Here is a 17101-nt window from a genome sequence, read left to right on the forward strand (position 1 = left end):
GGCCGGCCCGGCCGGCGCGCATCTTCGCGGCCAGTGGAGCTCAGGGTCTCGGCGCGCTCGCAGGCCGGCCGGAGCGCCATGAAGCTGCCGCGGCGCGCGTGGCGGCACCGGACGGCGCTGGGCTTGGGCGGCCTGGCGCTGTGCGGCGCCACGCTGCTCTACCTGGCGCGCTGCACGGCCGAGGGGCCCCGCCCGCCGCCCGGCCGCGACCCCGGGCCCGGGCCCCCGGCCGCCGGGCCCGCGCGCGCCGCCGCCTTCCTGGCCGTGCTGGTGGCCAGCGCGCCGCGGGCTGTCGAGCGGCGCAGCGTGGTCCGCGGCACGTGGCTGGCGGCGGCGCGGCGCGGCAGCCCGGGTGACGTGTGGGCGCGCTTCGCGGTGGGCACCGGCGGCCTGGGCGCCGAGGAGCGGCGCGCCCTGGAGCGCGAGCAGGCGCGACACGGGGACCTGCTGCTGCTGCCCGCGCTACGCGACGCGTACGAGAACCTCACCGCCAAGGTGCTCGCCATGCTGGCCTGGCTCGACGAGCACGTGGCCTTCGAGTTCGTGCTCAAGGCGGACGACGACTCGTTCGCGCGGCTGGACGCTCTGTTGGCCGATCTGCACGCCCGCGACCCTGCGCGTCGCCGCCGCCTCTACTGGGGCTTCTTCTCGGGCCGCGGCCGCGTCAAGCCCGGGGGTCGCTGGCGCGAGGCGGCGTGGCAGCTCTGCGACTACTACCTACCCTACGCGCTGGGCGGCGGCTACGTGCTCTCGGCGGACCTGGTGCGCTACCTGCGCCTGAGCCGCGAGTATCTGCGCGCCTGGCACAGCGAAGACGTGTCGCTGGGTGCCTGGCTGGCGCCCGTGGACGTGCAGCGCGAGCACGACCCACGCTTTGACACCGAGTACAAGTCCCGCGGCTGCAGCAACCAGTACCTGGTGACCCACAAGCAGAGCCTGGAGGACATGCTGGAGAAGCACCAGACGCTGACGCGCGAGGGCCGCCTGTGCAAGCAGGAGGTGCAGCTGCGCCTCTCCTACGTCTACGACTGGTCCGCGCCGCCCTCGCAGTGCTGTCAGCGGAAGGAGGGCATCCCCTGAGCGCGACGCCACACTTGAGACAGCGGGACTCACTGGGACAACCAGCGCACAAGGTGCAGGAAGCTCCAGGAGGCCAGGACAGTCACCTCCGAAGGTGGCGGCTGCAGCGAGTCTTTCTGGACCCCTCACTGGGGAAGCTGACAGGTCTGGGCAGTTGTCTGGGAGAGTCCAGCCTTAAAGGAGAACCCAGTTCATACGCTGATGCATGGGCAGAACCTCCCCATCTGCAGGCGCTTGCAGCCCCGTCCCAGCCTGTTCTCTTGCCGTCCCAAGGCAGAGACTGGGAGCCAAGGGTCAGAGCTGATGGGCACTTGCAGAACCTGACCCTGAAGACAGTCTGACTTGTCAGGGGTGGGGACATCCACCGTATTATCTGTCCATTGAGGAAGCCACTGCATGAGAGCCCTAACGGCTGTAAGCTGACCGCAGCCCTGGCCAGTCACAGCCCGCCCACGTGCTGCAATCCAGTGGCTTTTATCAAACTGCCGCTGCTTTGTACCACGTGGTTACCTTCCTTCGCATCCCACGTCGGTGTCATTTTTTGTGTATAAGTCTGAGGTCAAACTCTGTTTTATGTTAATTAGCTTTCCTGGTATTGCGCGTGTGTCTCCTTAGAGGGAGTTCGTGGCAAATGTGATTCAGGGCTTGCCTGTGATTTATTTATAAATACTGTACATTTGTGTAGGTACGAGTGTTGGTTGGAAGTATGTGGATCTCGGTATTTTTTAAATTATTTGAGAAGACTTCTATGAGAACTCGCAATGTGTGGGTTAATCTGTTATTACAGCTCGAGTTGCTGCATGTATGTTTAAACGTGGAAGAATTTTAAAACTGTCCATTTTTCTTTTCAGTTTACACATAAGTCAGTCTCGTTGTCTGCCTCTGAGGAGACTTTCCTTTTAAGGCCTCCCCGCAGTCGCATGAACGCGTGTTTCTCACTCTCATCCCTATTATTTTAGACTCAGGGCCCAAATTCCAGGAATCTGAACCCTTGGAAGTGTTGATGAGGGTTCCCAAACCCTGTCTTAAAAAAACAGGCCTCGCTCGCTGGCGGGCGCGTGCCTCTGGCTGCACTGCAGATGGCCACCTCTCGCGTCTGCAGACCAGGGTCTCCGTTTTCCCCTGGAATGTGGAAGCCAGCGCTGTGGTCAGTAGAGGCTGCGGGCTGCACGAGCCCTCCCCAGCAGGGCCGCGTGTGAGCGCCGGGCACTGCCTGGGCAGCCGGGTGGTGCGGCCCTCGTCTCCTCTGCGCTGGGCCCATGGACGGGCTGCCAGTCTCTGGCCTCTGCGTCGCCGTTCTGTGGCAGGACCCGGTGGTGCCAGGCAGGATCTGGGGCCCAGCCCACTCGGGTGGGTGAGCAGCTGCCTCATCAGCTCAGCCGCTGTGACCGACCCCGCAGACAGCCCCGTAACAGACGGTCATGTCCCACAGTGCAGGGGGCTGGAGGTCTCCTGGCGAGGCTTCTTCCTGCAGACACTTGGGGAGGGGGCCAGAGCAAGCTCCCTGGGGTCCCTTCTAAGGACATTGATCCGTGGGGAGGGAGACAGGGACACACACCCTCATGATTCATCACCCCCAGGCATCTCCCGAAGACCAAACCTCTTGACTCTGTCACACAGTGGGAAGGGCTCACTAAATTCAGGGAACACAGCTAGTTCAGAACAGCGGGTTTGGGTTACTTTTGTTGAAAGGTAGAAGGATGTGCAGAACTCAGGGTCTTGGGGGCATTGTGTGCTTAGTGACCTTCAGAAGGGAGTCTGGACCAGAGAGGTCCCAAGATTCCACTCGGTTCTGATGACCAGGTGAGTGTGAGCTTTCTGATTGGAGGCCTTGAGCCAGAACCAGCAGCCCCTGCCTGCACCTCGTTCATGGGAGGATCCAGGTCTGGGGCACCAGAGTAAGCAGAAGGGGGACTTGCTCCCACTGGGGGTGCCGACAGTAGCAGGACCCGGTTTCTGCCAGCCATTGTTGCCTGGGCTGTTCTGTCAGCTTCAGGTCCTGGGCCGTTGGCGCTCACACACTTCCCGTCTTCCAGGCAAGGGACAGCCCGAGGACAGACTGCTGAGGCCCCGTGGTCAGCGTCGTAGCCAGCACTCGAGGGCTGGGCCCCGGATTCTGCCCGGCACCACTAGGTCCTGCCACAGCGTCCAGGTTTCTCCCGAGTGGATCCTGCGGAGCGCGCAGCATCCGCGTCCGCCACCGCGGAAGTGCACCTACGAGCCAGGCACGAGTCCTCGGGGAGCCCGAGCCTGGACTGCTGACCCACGTGTGCAGCACGATTTGACCACAGAAATGGAAATTTCACATTGTTTAACCTACAACACCAAGGTTCAGCACAGCAGACCACCCCTGGGCTGACCACGCATCCACACCACAGTTGTGACATCAGGGTTCTGCTGAAGTTGAAGGCTGGCAACCCACAGCACCCCGTGCCTGAGGTCCCGGAGGCTGTGCACGGAGCCTGGGCTGCCGCTGGCCCCGGACGGCTCCTGACCTCCTCCGGCCTCTCCTCCACTCTCCTGTCCAGCGGTTCTCCCAGCCCTGGAGCTGGGGCCTCCCTGCTCCCTGGCTCCTGCGCCACCCCGGCTCCTCTTTGCCAGGGACTGTCTGTGCCCCCTGGACGTGTGCACCCTGTAGACCAGGGGCTGAGCCCAGGGCCCAGGAGTTGCGGATGTGGGGCCACCAAACCAGTGTTTATGGGATAACCGAGGACACAGGACAACTGCCCTTTCTCCCAGCCGAGCTGGCACCTCCCTGAATGTTGCCAGAGCGCCCCCTTGTAGGCACACTCAAGGGGAGGTGGCTGGGAGCCGGGCCGCTGGGGGACCGTGACGAGGCACCAGCTGGCACGCACCCCTGGTAGCGGCCCCTTCACTGTCCCCAGGGAGGAGGTGCCCCTCCCAGCTCCCAGAGCCAGAGAGCTGGGAGCTTCAACACCCACCACGGCCGAGGAGTCAGCAAGCGAGGACAGGCCACCTGCTGCCCGCTCTGCTTTCTGTGACACTGTCGGGTGACAAAGCCACACAGGTGGGGACAGAAGTGCTGACGGGGGCCAAGCAGCAGTGCGAGGGTCAACTGGTCAACACCGTCCTTTGGTTTTGCGAACCCCGCCATCGGGGGGGTCTGGACGAGGGGTGCGCCTGACCTCCGTGTGTCATGTCTCACACCACATGGGAGTCTGCGATTACCTCGAAATTAAAAGTTCGGCTTAAATGGGGGTTTGCCCAGGCTGGAGGACAGTGGTTCAGGAAGGGCCGAGGGCTCGGGGCGAGCCCCGGGAGGCACGCCACGCCCTCAGCGCTGGGGCTTTGGGCCTTTCCAGGCCCAAACCCGCCCAGCCCTGTGCACACAGCTGGCTCTGGGTCACCCCGAGGGTGGCAGGGCTCCACCCCCACTGCTGCTGTGTGGACCAGGTGTACCCAGTAAGCTCTGGTCATGGGAAGGTCCCTGGTCTCCACGTGCACGTGATAAAAATAGGCTAGTCCGGTTTCAGAGCCCCTGCCCCAGGCGCCTGGCCCTCAGCACCTTGCCAGACCCCGGGAGGGGCCTGGCCAGCACTGGGGGGCCCCCCCCACACGGCCTTGCACCTGGGGCAGGAGAGCTGCACAGGGCGCCCGGGGGCCCGAGCTGTCACGTGGGCTGTGCCCACAACGTGCCCTCAGCCCTGCTGCCCGTCCCGCGTCACCTCTCCGCCCGCAGGCCCCTGCCCTGCTCCTGGCCACAGCCTCCTCTGCCCTGCACACCAGGCCCCTGCCGGGCATCTCAACGCATGAGTCCCCCACGGGGGCCTCCGCTTTCGTGGTTCATGTGAGGGCCACCTCCTCGGGGAGGCGCATTCGGACCACCTGCCAATCACGAGGGTCCAGGAGTGAGACCGGCTCAGGACCAGGAGCCCCTCCCTGCTGGGCCATCCGCTTGGAGGGCACGGGCCTGGAGGCAGAACTGGCATTGCCAGGTGTCCCAGAAGCCATGGCTCGGTTCTGGGCCGATGCCTCGCAGGGGCCTGGTGGCTGCCCTGGCGTCCCCGCTGCAGCCTCAGGATGCAAGTGCTGGTTGTGTCTGGGTCCCCCAAACCTTCTCAGGGGTCTGCATCAGTCTGCCCACCTGCGGGGCCTGTGCTTGGCTGTGGTCACGGTCTCAAGGACCCTGCTGCGGGTGTAATTCTGTCCCCAAAACATGTTCAAGACCTGCCCCCCAGTAACTGCGAGTGGAAATAGGGTCTTTGCAGGTGCACTTAAGGTAAGACGAGGTTGCCAGAGCACATCCTGCTTCAATACGCCTGGTGTCCCTGCGAGGCGGAGACAGGCCCATGAGGACGAGGCCATGTGCCCTCAGGAGGAGGAGTGAGGATGGCCGGGGAGAGTCCGGTAGGGCGTGTGGCCCGGGCCCTGGGCTCCGCCTCCAGACAGAGACACACTTGCCGCTCAGCCCCGCCCCCGGTGGTGCGTGGCTCCGGCAGCCCCAGGGGACCAGCGCAGCTCCCCGTCCTTGTCCCTCCCAACTCTGGGTGCTCCATGGGCACTCGCCAAGCTCACTGACCCCTCGGCCCTGGCCGGGCCCAACCTTCTCCACTCCCGAGGCACAGCACACACCTGCCCAGCGTCTGCCATGGCCACATGGCCAGGGTGCCCCCCAGCCCTCGAGGGCTGCGTCCCTCGGGCCTCCTGGCCCTCACCCCCCACTGGCTGCCCTCAGCCTGGAGCCCTGGGGTGAGCTCCTCTCGCTGCCCCAGCTGCTGGGCTCCCTGTCCGTTGCGAGACAGCTGACTGGTCACCCAGGGCCCCGGGAGCACGTGGCCGCTGTCCACGGACAGGCCTCAAGCCCCCAGAGGGGCCGCGGTGAGCCGCGTTCCGAGGTGCCGGTGCGGCGGGGAGCCCGGCTGAACGGTGACGTCTGGCTCACTCCCGTGCCCACACTCCGGCTCCGGGACCCTGGGGTGCGTTCCCCCCGAACAACGCACTCTGGGTCGACTGACACTGTCCCCCGGGCACCCAGGGAGCAGCGGCAAGGACTCCACGCACGTCCCGATGCCCACCCCCGGGCCCGGCCTTGGAGCAGATGTGGGCACTGGCGGGGAGGGGGTCTCAGTCCAGCCCTGTGGGTCTCCTTGTCCTGCAGCCCGAGGCCCTCCAGTCCCGGGCCTTCCCTGGGGTCACCACCCGGGCCCCGCCTGGAGAGCCCTGCCGTAGCCTTAGGAGCTGGAACAGCCGCCGGCACCCACCACAGCCCCTCGGCCTTCTGCCCCCTTCGTTCAGGGCCAGGGTGGGCTCGCACCCTCAGCTCTGCCTGCCTGCCCCCAGTGGGAAGTGCTCGCCCCAGACCAGCCCTGCATCTGCCGCCTCCCCAGCAGCCCCCTCCGCACTCAGCCCCAGCCCACTCCCAGCCCTTCCTGCCCCCAAGCCTGCCCCCCACGCCTCATGCAGAATGCTGGGGAGGGCAGGCCTCTCCCGCCCGCCCCTGGCAGCCTCAGGCCTCCGCTCAGGTGCAGGGCCAAGGCCACGGCGGGGCAGGGGTACGCCTCTGGCTCAGGTACAGCCCTGCTCACGACCCCAGGGCCCGTGGTGGGCGGGGGGCAGGGTCCACAGAGCAGCGCTCACTGGCCGTGCCCTGGGTCAGCACGAGGCCGAGGGCCGTGGCGCGTGGGCGTGGGAGCTGGACAGTGGTGGGCTCCGTCTTCAGGAAACACCGCAGGTGGTGGCCGCAGAAGCCCAGGGAGGGCACTCGTCCAGCTCCCGCCTCCCGCTGACCCGGGGCCTGGCCCAGCCGGTGACCCGAGCAGAAGGAAACCCAAGCCCCAGCCCCTCCCTCCAGTGGCGTCTGAGGGTCTCAAAACACAGCCCCTGAGAGGCCCTCGCCCTCACAGCCGCCCACCTGACCGCGACAGGGAGTGACAGGAAGTGAGGGGAGGGCAGCCAGAGGCAGGCCCTCTGGCCCCAGGGGAGGGACGGGGCAGTGTCCGGTGCTGCAGGCCTGGGCGTGCCTCCTGGGCTCTGGCCTTGGTGTGTCCTGCTGTGGGGCCTCCTCGGGCTGCAGGGGGCAGGGGCCGAGGGGGCGCGGGGGGCAGGGGCCGAGGGGGCGCGGGGGGCAGGGGCCGACGGGGCGCGGGGGGCAGGGGCCGAGGGGGCGCGGGGGGCAGGGGCCGACGGGGCGCGGGGGGCAGGGGCCGAGGGGGCGCGGGGGGCAGGGGCCGCGGAGGTGCTTCTGTGGACACTTCATTCCGTTCGGAAGCGGCGTTTCGCGTGGCCCTCTGACACCCCGTCGTGTCCGCTCCTGTTCTCTCTGCCACCCCCACACAGCCAGGTCCCGACAGAGCCGCCCGGAGGGGCCGCGGGCACAGGCGGGGGTCCCCGTGGCCCTTGCCCCCCCCCCAGGTGTGCGTGTGACATGCTGACTGTTGCAAAACTGATGTTATCACACCAGGAGCCCGTGAGTCACTGCCGGAGAGCGAGGCTGCACCCCAAACCCCCGAACAAAGGCCCTTTGTCCCCCAAGACATCCTCCCCCACCGGGCGGCATGTGCTCACCCTCGGACGTGCGGGTGGGCGGGCTGATGGCGGCCGCAGGCACAGGCATGGGCGGCCGCCGCGACCCAGCTCCGAGGCCGGGCTGTGGGAGACCCTGGGCCACGCAGGCCCAGCTCCTGGGTCCACTCAGGTTGCTAAGGCCAGAGATCCAGCACCCGCCACCCCTGGGCAGAGCCCGCGGTCATGCAGAGCTCGGAGCCCATGGGGCACGGTGGCTGAGCCAGGCCGGTGAGCGGAGCCTGGGACGCGGCCCCCAGGGCTCAGCCCTGGGTTGGCACCCAGTGTGCAAGACGGAGGCCTACGGCCCCCAGGGCCAGTGCTGCACAGGACAGGGTGCTAGGCGCCCCTCACTGGGGCAAGGCCCCTGGCCAGTGGCACTTCCCCGCCTCGGGGTCCAGAGGGTTCGCAGGCACCAGCCTGACCACCCAGCACGAAGGGCTCGTGGGCCGGCCAACAGCAGCAGGTGCTCCTGACACCAGGACCCGGACCGCAGCCCGTCCCGAGCTCAGCGGCTGGCCAGCCGGGGGCTCCAGCCACCAGGTCCCGGACTCCTGCCTGGTGCTTGCTCCCAAGGGGCCTGCGGTTCCAGCTCAGCCATAGAGGAGGGTCCCAGGGCCAATACGGGGGACACACAGGTCCCACCCCATGCGCCACACACAGAACTGGAGCGCCACTGCAGCCCCTTCGAGCGGAGACGGCACCACGGCCACCGAGGACGCGTGGGGTCAGCACAGGGTCGGCAGGAGCCAGGGGCAGAGCACAGAGAGCACCCACGCCCCGGGCCACAGGAGTCCAGGGTGTTGGGTCTGGGTGTGAGAACCTCCTGGAGGTGCAGGGAGGGTCCTGGCTGGGGGCAGGCGGCCCAAGGGGCCCTCGGAGCAGATCCCTGCTCACCCCCGGACCCAGCCTGAGGCAGGCGAAGTCAGACCCAAAGGTGAGCTCTGGCACAAAGGGCCCGCCCGTCCTGGCTGCACCCTGAGTTTGCAGCCTCCCCTGTCCTACCCCACAGCCCAGAGGCCATGGGAGGCGGGGCCGGGCAGCCTTCCTGCTCACAGCCCGGCGCCCCCCCCGCCCCGTGCCCACCTTGACCCTCCCTACTCCTGCCAGGGCCCAGGGTGGGGCCCTCTGCCCAGTCCCAGCCCCCAAGAGGACTTTCCAGCTGTCCCAGGCAGACGCCCACATTCCTGTCTGCACTCAAACTGGCAGCAGCCTAGGTGTGGGGGGGTCAGGCTGTGACCCAGCACCGAAAAGCCCCTGCACCCAGCACCCGGGGGCCACTTCGAAGCCAGGGTGGGTCAGGCGCAACCTGGCCGCGGCCCCCAGACCAAGGCCTGGGACACACAGGCCCAAGGGTCCCCGGCATCCGCCCGGCAGACAGCAGGTCACCCAGGGGTTCTGGGAAGTGAGCCTAGGAGGGGGTCAGTGAGGCCAGCCCGGCACCTCCCGCTGCTCCAGGGCGGGGTGCAGGTCATGGGTCAGCCCGAGGCCGTCCAACACTGTGCACTGTGCTGACCACTCTGGCTCTGGCCCCAGCCAGACACTTAGGCCACCCCGAAGCCCACCTCCAAAACCAGAGGCCAGGGCAGGAAAACAGCCCCATCTCCCAGGCTCCCTCATCCCCCGGGGGCCCCCGGCGAGGCCCCTGCCCTCAGCAGGGCAGCTCCGGCCCAGCCTGTGTCCGCCTCGCAGGGCCTGCTCAGGCTGGGTGGGCGTGACCAAAGGGCACAGGGCCCCGTAGGGAGCTTGCCAAACACCGCGGTTTGGGTCGGGCCCAGGAGACAGTGTGGCTGGGATGGGTCATATGGCTGGGTCCAGAGTGGGCCTCGTCCCCACCAGGGTCAGCCTGTGTCCTTCAGGGCTGGTCTGGGCCCTGGGCCACCCCAGTTCACATGCCTGGGCCTCTCCATGGCGGTCGCTGCCACCCCCCAGGCCCCCACCCCTTGCTCCTGCACCCCAGCCGTGGGGGCTGGAGACGGCGCATTCCAGGGGCCTCGCAGCTAAGTGGTAATGGCCTCCCATTAGGCGCAGAGGCTGGGAGGGGGGCAGACAGGAGGCGGCGAGGCAGGCGCCAGGAGGGGCTTCCCCAGCCTGGCCACCTGCCACCTGCCCCCGAGAGCTCCGGGGGCCGGCCGGGCCGCGCTCCCGCCCCTCGTCTCTCGTCTCCCGGTCTGTCTCGTCTGCCCGTCGCTCGCGGCAGGGCCTGGGCCCGTCTCGGGGTCTGGGTCTGGGTCTCCGCCTCTGTCATCACAGCCTCCTGCAGCGGGTCTGGATGGGGAGGCGCCATCTGCCCCTCACGGGCCGGGCAGTCGTGAGGACGGGTTGATGTCGAAGGGCCCGGGCACAGCTGAGGGGGTCTGGCGGGGGCCTCGCTGCCACCCTCGACATCCCCCCCGGACACCCAGGGGGGTCAGCACAGACTGGAGCCTGTGGCCGAGCCAAGCCGACGCTGCAGACGGCGGCCTTGCACAGGACCTGCCGTGGGGTTGGGGGAGGGGACCCAGTCCCAAGCCCCCGCCTCTGCAGCTGGGACCCCAGCGCTGTGCCCACACCCCCCCTGCCGGCCGTCAGAACGTCCGCACTCAGGCCAGGCTGGCGCCTGCCGCTGCTGTGAAGCCGAGACCCCCCCAGACTCCCCCAGCCCCTGACGCCAGCCCGGGGGGACCAGGGAGAGAGGTGGGGACGGGTCAGCGGCCACCGCACAGACCCGCCTGCCCGGCACCAGGGCTCCCCTGCCTCATTACCCAGCGGGCCGCAGGGAGGGTCCCTCCAGGCTGCTCAGGGTCCCTGGGGGGAGGGGCTGGCCAGCGTCCACCTGCCCTGTCTTCCACTGCTCAGCCTTGGAACCAGGGTCTCCAGGCCCAGCTGCGGCCCCGGAGTCTGCCAAGGGCCCAGGTACCGACCAGACGTGGTGTCTTGGCCGCTCTGCAGAGCCCTGGACGACGCAGGCTAATCCACATTCTTTGGCCTGGGTTTGCCAGAGCCAAACGGGGTTGGTGCAGGTCCACAAACCAACAGGACCCTCAGCCAGGGCCCTGGCTGCCCCACTGGCTGTGATGGCCTCACCTTTGGGTGGGAGTTGGCACCCACCTGGAGTGGCAGCTGCTGGGGGTGGGGGTGGGAGGGAAGCGGCCAGCAGCTAGACGCCCTGCAGGTCTGAGCCCAGCCAGCCTCCCCCAGCCCCTGGCACATGTGTGCCGTCCGGGGCCCGCCCCACAGGACGAGGCCCGCCTCACTCCGCCCCGAGGTGCAGGGCACGTGGGCACCACCCTGCTCGCCAATCTCAGAGGCATCTCGTGCCCCTGCCCCCCGCCCAGGCTGGACTGGCCCTGGGCAAGCAGGGGGCCACCCTGGGCCGTGGGCAGGGCGGAGCAGGCACCTGATGGACACCCGTCCTTGTCCTCAGAGGCGCAGGTCTGCGGGGCTGCACCGGGGTTGCAGGGTGGCAATCCCACCCCCCAGCCCAGGAGTGTGTCCTGAGGCCGTGTGTCCGTCTGTAGCCACAAACCCCCCTCCACAACACTGACCAGGCGACAGGGAGGACTGGGGACTCTTTATTGCTGTGATCACAGGTGTGACAGAGGCGGCGCCCATGGCCCTGCGTGCAGCTCCTCTGGGCCCCAGTGGCCCTGTCATGTGCCCAGGAGCAGGCCGGAGAAGCTGGAGCCACTCTGGACGGTGAGGGCTGCCCCGGAGCCATTGTCCACGAAGACGGAGGCGTACTGTCCAGCCTGCAGACACCCGCGGTGGACGTCACCACCCAGAGGACCACGACGCCCCAGCAGGTGGCCGCCACCCCCGGCCATGTGGAGCCCCAGGGTTCTGAGGGGCTCTGTGGCCACCATCCGTCCACCTGCTGGGCTGGGCACTGTCCACACCGAGGCTCGGAGACGCAGGGCCCCTCCTGCCCCCGCCGCCGGCCCGTCCGGCCTCACCTGCAGCTGGAGCAGCCCCTGCACCAGCACCGTCGAGGCCCGGCCACTGCCGTCCAGGCCCGAGATGGCCTCCAGGGACCTGGACACAGTGCTGTGGGTGAGGGCACAGCTGGCCCACAGGCCTGGGCCCCACCCCAGTGCCCAACACAGTCCTTTGTGTTTGGGGCAGCCCCTCCCCTCTCCATGGGCAGGACAGACGCCCGCTCCCAACGTCCGCAGTGGCCCCCAGAAGCGCCCACTCACGTGTGGCGGTGACACAGGGACTCGATGCACACGAGCACCCGCACTGCGCCCCGTGGCCGGGGTGGTGCCCGGCCCTGCAGCCCCCTGCGGTCTGTGGAGACAGCTGGCTGCAGCGGCTCTCAGGGAGCGGGGGGCTGGGGCTGGGGCCCGCAGGGCACACTGCCCGACAGACCCCGGAGCGGCTGCGGGTGGGGGAGGTGGGCGAGGAGCCCCGTCCAGGCCCCCGGCAGGCACCGAGGTTGCGGCCAGAGGCACCTCGGCAATGGGACCCAGGGGAGGCCAGTCCCGCCCCACACGCGCCGGGCCGGCCCCGCTCACCCACGTGCAGGCTGGCAGAGAACTGGAAGATGGCCGTCGCTGGGGCTGTGAACCGGCCCGAGGCCAGGCTCAGGCCAGAGCCCCGCAGGAAGGCACCCTGGGCGGTGGGCTGGAGGGACAGTGGTGAGCGGCGGGCTGCAGGGCCTGGACCCTCAGCGTACCCGCCCAGCCTGAAGGCGCCTACGACCAGCAGCTGCCAGCCTCGCAGTGGTCCCCGGTGGGCAAGACAGAGAGCATGCCGTGTGCATCTGCACCCACCAGGCACGGCTTCCGGCCCGGCGGCGGGGAGAGGCCTCAGCAGCCACCATGGGGGTGCCACACTGCTGCCCGACCGCCCCAGACCCCACCCCAAAGCTTGGTGCAAAGTGGGGGTCTGGGCACACAGGGCCGAGCCCTGACCATGCTGGCTGCTCCCCCAGCCCCCACTGTGTGGACGAGAGGGGCGACCCTCCTTGGTGGCCAGGGCCCGCTGGCCTGTGCGACCCCGCCCAGCGCCCCGCCCCCAGAGACCCCCAGCCCCACTCACGGCCTGGAAGCCCTGCAGCTCCACCAGCGTCTTCCTGTGCACCAGCACCGGAACCTTCAGCCGGCAGTGGAAGGCCTCGGGCACCGGCCACCCGCCCAGTCCCTCAGGCAGCAGCAGGCCCCGCAGCCCCGAGGACCGGCGCTCGGCGGCCTCTGTGAGGACAAGGGTGAGGGCAGCAGCTTGGGGGGCACCTGCAGGTCCTGGGGGGCCTTCTGAACCTCCGGGAGGAGTGGGGGTGCCTCACCTTTCAGCATCTCCTGAAATGCCCGAAGCAAGGCCTCCTGCGTGACTTCTGCACCAGGGGGGCCGGGGGGGCAGGGGGGCCGGGGGGCCCTGGGGGGCCAGAGAGTCCTCGCTGGGGGTGGGAGGAGGATGTGAGGGTCCGGCGGGAGCCACAGACACCCCTGCCCGGCTCGGACCCCGGGCTCACCGACTTCTTGTCTCGGCCTCGGCACCGCTTCTTTGAGGCCCCGTCATCCGGCCGCCGGACAAAGTTCAGCCACGTCATGTGGGCATCTGAGAACTCAGGCTCCAAGGCCTTGGCTGGCTACAGGGCCGAGGGACAGGGTTCGTGCGCCAGCCCAGGCCCCCTGGTCCCCCCAGGGGTGGGGGAACCTCAGGGTTCCGGCCGCCTTGGGCAGTACTTAGAAGGGACACAGTAAGATGGCTGCCCCTGGGGACTCGGACCAGGGCCACAGGAAGGGCGACGGTTCAGGGTCCTCTGGGAACCCAGGCCTGGCATCCAGGTGCCTGGGTTCTGGCTGTGTGTTGGTGACCTGCCCCTTCCCACTGCGCCCTATTCCCGGCAGACAGGTGCACGCAGGGCCAGCCCCACGTGTTGGACAGGGCCATGGCCCTGGCTGAGGCAGGCCGCGGAGGTCAGGAGCAAGTTTTCCAAGAGCCCCACTCTGTGCTGGACGTCGGGCAGGCGAGCCGGCAGTCGCGGCTCCCAGGCCAGCCCTGCTCCTCAGGCTCGGACCAGCCACAGCCGGCCAGCCTACCTTGCCGCTGGAGGCAGGGCCGCGAGGGGCGGAGCAGAGCTGCCTGTGACCTTGTGCCCAGCCCTCCGACCACCCCCTACATACCAGGCAGGGGCAGCCTTGCCTGAGCCTAAGGACACTCGTGCTCGTCCAGGGGTATGGGCTGCAGAGAGCCAGGGTCTCTGAGAAAGTCTGCGCTGGACTCCGAGAGGAAGCCCGTGCAGTGAGCAGACCCGCAGCAGACACTGGCCTGGCTGGGAGAGGGCCACCACCACGGGGCCAGCGGGGGCCTGATCACCCCCGACGGCCGTCCCAGGAAGGACAGGCCAAGGGTCCTGGCCCGAGGTCCAGGCCAGCAGTCAGACTCAGCCCCCAGCGTAGCCTCCCCAGGAAGAGAAGCCGAGATCACTCCAGTGTCCCCTGATTTTTGTCTGTGCCCCTGGCCACACCTGAGGGACCCAAAGGCCATGGAGAGCCAGGTGCATCGGTGGCACATCCAGGGGCAGATGGAGGAAGAACAAGCAAAGTCCTGATGTCTGGGGAGGGCCACTCAGGGCGTGTCACACGGCCCGGGACACCCTGTGGAGGCACCTCAGACAGGGGTCCACCTGTCTGCCCCCAGCTGCCCCGTGGACTTGCTCCAGAGAGGCAGGCTGGGCCAGGCAGGGCAGGAAACCGCCACCAAGAGTCCTCGCCTGGGCCGGCAGCCCGTGCTCTGCTGGCTGGCAGGGTCCAAGGACTCCCTCCTCGGCCTGCCCATCTGCAAAACGGGGCCTCGGGCTCCGCCGGGGCGCGTGGGCTGACAGCAGCCGGGCTGGCCGCCACGGAGACGCCCTTGGGCGGCTGGGAGGCCAGGATCAAAGGCATGCGGGCTGGCGGAGGGCCTGCCTTGGCAACCACCGCACCCCTCTAAATCCTGGGGCCCCTGGGGTCAGCTCCAAGACCCCTCAGAAGACCCTCAGCCAAAGAGGGCAGAGGCCCAGGGCTGGGCAGGTGCAAGGGTCTCAGGACTTGGAGGACGGGGCAAGTTGTGGCCAGAGGGCCTCTTAAGGATTGGCACACCCCATGCAGAGGCCACAGGGGTGCCAGCTACGCAGCAGCGGGTGAGGGGGGCCACCAGGGTGTCCGTTGGGCAGCAGACACCCCCGAGTGCCTCCTCCTTCCCCAAGTTAGGGCTCATGCCTCATGGCAGCAGGGCTTCAAAGCGTTCAGGGAGTCTTGCTTTGACTCCTCCTCCCTCCCCAACCCCGACCCACGCCTGGCTGGGGGCAAGGCGGAGATGGGGGTGGGGAGTGGGGTGTCGGGGCCAATCCCTACCTTACCAAGATGGGAAGGGGGCCTGGACAGGAGTGCAGGATGGTGCCCAGTGAGTCCAAGCCCCCACCCGAGCGTACCTTGGGGGAGCCGGGCAGCCCCTCGCTGTTGGCCACGGTGGCGTTGGGGGACTCCGTGTGCTGGCCAGGCTGCCGTGGCTTCTTGGGCTCCCGCCGGGCCACGATGCCCCCGAGGAGCACGAGCTGCGGCCAGAGGAGGACCACGACGGCGGCCCAGGCCCAGCGCATGGCGGCCCGCGGCTCCGGACCTCGGCGGCGGCTCAGCGCTGCGCTCAGGGGCGCCCGGGCAAGCTCGCGGGGCGGCGCAGCCGGCGCTCAGAGCCCCCGCGCGGAGGCGCGGCCCCGGGGGACTGGCCGCTGGTGCATGTCCGTGCGCGACGAGCCAGGCGCAGGCACGACGGGCACCACGACGGGCAGACGGCGCGAGCGACGCGGCGGGACGCGCTCCTGCCCCTGCGGGCTGGCCGGCGCCAGCCTCCCCTCGAGCGCGCAGTGCCCTCGCCTCCCGCGCCGCCGCCAAATAAACCCTCCCCTCCGCCCCTCCAAGGGGGAGGGCTCACGGAGGATCCGTCAGCGGGCGCCCAGGCAGCCGGGGGCAGGGGCGGGGACAGGGACGGGGCGGGGGCGAGCACCCCCACTGACCAGCGCCTCGGGCTCCTGAGCTGAGCAAGCCGCGCCCCGCCCGCGCAGAGGGGCTGCGCGTCCGCGGGCCCTCCCACCTCTTCCCAGGGGTAAGACTCACCTGGGAACCGTTAACAGACTCGCCCCGCCCCCTTCGGGGCTAAGCTCCTGGCACCTCACCCCTGCCGCCCCTGGGGGGCGGAGACTCTCCGTCGCGGGCTCACAGCCCGCGCAGCCCCTTCGCGTCTTCCTCCTCACTCAGGCTCTCCCTGCACCCTTCCAGCCTCTGCGGCTCATCCCCCTGGCCCAGGGTCCTGGCCGCCGCCCTGCTCCTGGGAAAGGCAGGACCCGGGAAGCAGGGGAGCTGACCCAGCGGGCTCCCAGCCTTGTGCTGGCCTCGGTGACCCTGGGTGCTGCTCCTCCACTGGGCTAAGTGTGGCCAGCAGGTGAGGGACAAGGTGTGGCAGGTGGCTGAGACTGCCCATCTTTCTGCCCCGTCTTCCTGGGGCCAACCCTTACTGCCTGAGCGGCTGCCCTCACCCAACCGGGCCTCTTGGCTCCTTGCTGTCCTGAGTGAGCAGGAGGAAGGGAGACAAGTCCCCAGACCAGTGCCTGCGGAGGTCCGCAAGCAAGCCCGTGGTGGTTATGGCCAGCGGGAAGAGCCCATCGGCCCCAGGAAAGGGAGCAGGGAATTTCCCTACGTCTGGACCTGAGCAATGGGGGCGAGGGGGTAAGGGTGTCCCCAGGGACAGTGGGGTCCTTCCTTCACTCCCCCCAGGCTGCAGGCAGCCGGACGCTGGGCTAGTTCAAGCAACAAGCCTTGGGGCGCAGCTGCTGCTCGGCAGGCCCAGATGCGCTGAGCGGGGCCAGAGCCTGGCTGGCCCCAGCAGCTGCTCAGTCAGCCTCTAGGGGGCATGCACCGCTGAGCCTGCAGACCCTCTGATCCCCAGGAACGATGGGGGCAGCCAAGTGGAAGACCCCAGCTCGCGACATCTATGTTGGCTCCAGGCACAGCCATCCCAGCATGAGTGGGCAGGACCGACCGGAGGGCTCTCCCCCTGGGGCAGAGGTGGTCACCTCCAGGGTCAACAGCGGCAGAGCTCAGTTGCAGTTGCCACCTCAGCTCCCGATGCCTCGGCCCGGCTGGAGCCCCAGGTGTGACCTGGCTTAGCGCAGTCAGGAAAGGCAGCCCGGGAGACTCCAGCACGGCGCCGGACCCCTGAGAGGACAGGCACTGCTTCTGTCACCTGCTTCCCAGGCCTGAGTGTGCCAGCAGAGTGCCACCGGCAATGCACCACGTGGGGCCACGGCCAGCTGTGCCAGCCTCCAGCTGTCCTATGGCAGACGGCTTCTGCTGCTGGACAGGGGAACGTGGTGACGGCAGGTGAGGCTGAGCTTCAAACTGCTCCAACCGCACCCGAACCCTGGGTTCTGCTCCTGTCCCCAGGTGCCTGCACAAGCAGGAAGGTCTACATGTCTCAGCCAAGCCACGTCCTGCAGTGGGGACACTGGCCTTCGAGCTTGGGGCTGGGGGTGGGCTCT

At 68.6% G+C, this 17101-nt stretch overlaps 2 protein-coding genes across 2 annotated transcripts; one reads left to right on the plus strand and one right to left on the minus strand.

Annotated features, from left to right (window-relative positions):
• The first annotated feature begins 39 nt into the window (after nt 1–39).
• B3GALT6 (beta-1,3-galactosyltransferase 6) lies at nt 40–1916 on the plus strand. Its single transcript, XM_016144492.2, has one exon. The coding sequence runs from the start codon at nt 79–81 to the stop codon at nt 1078–1080; it is 1002 nt and encodes a 333-aa protein (XP_015999978.2). The 5' UTR covers nt 40–78; the 3' UTR covers nt 1081–1916.
• A 9204-nt stretch (nt 1917–11120) lies between these two features.
• On the minus strand, nt 11121–15166 carry C1QTNF12 (C1q and TNF related 12). Its single transcript, XM_036227333.1, is given in 9 exon segments — nt 11121–11333; nt 11538–11616; nt 11781–11871; nt 12099–12207; nt 12625–12776; nt 12869–12940; nt 12943–12979; nt 13055–13171; nt 14999–15166. Coding segments are annotated over 9 exon segments (924 nt in total). The 3' UTR covers nt 11121–11234.
• Nucleotides 15167–17101: the final 1935 nt, after the last annotated feature.

The sequence above is a fragment of the Rousettus aegyptiacus genome, unplaced genomic scaffold (assembly GCF_014176215.1).
Source record: "Rousettus aegyptiacus isolate mRouAeg1 unplaced genomic scaffold, mRouAeg1.p scaffold_m13_p_1, whole genome shotgun sequence".
NCBI classification, from domain to species: Eukaryota; Metazoa; Chordata; class Mammalia; order Chiroptera; family Pteropodidae; genus Rousettus; species Rousettus aegyptiacus.

Coding starts and splice junctions, on each gene's coding strand:
- B3GALT6 (XM_016144492.2), top strand. CDS start 79: ATGAAGCTGCCGCGGCGCGCGTGGCGGCACCGGACGGCGCTGGGCTTG.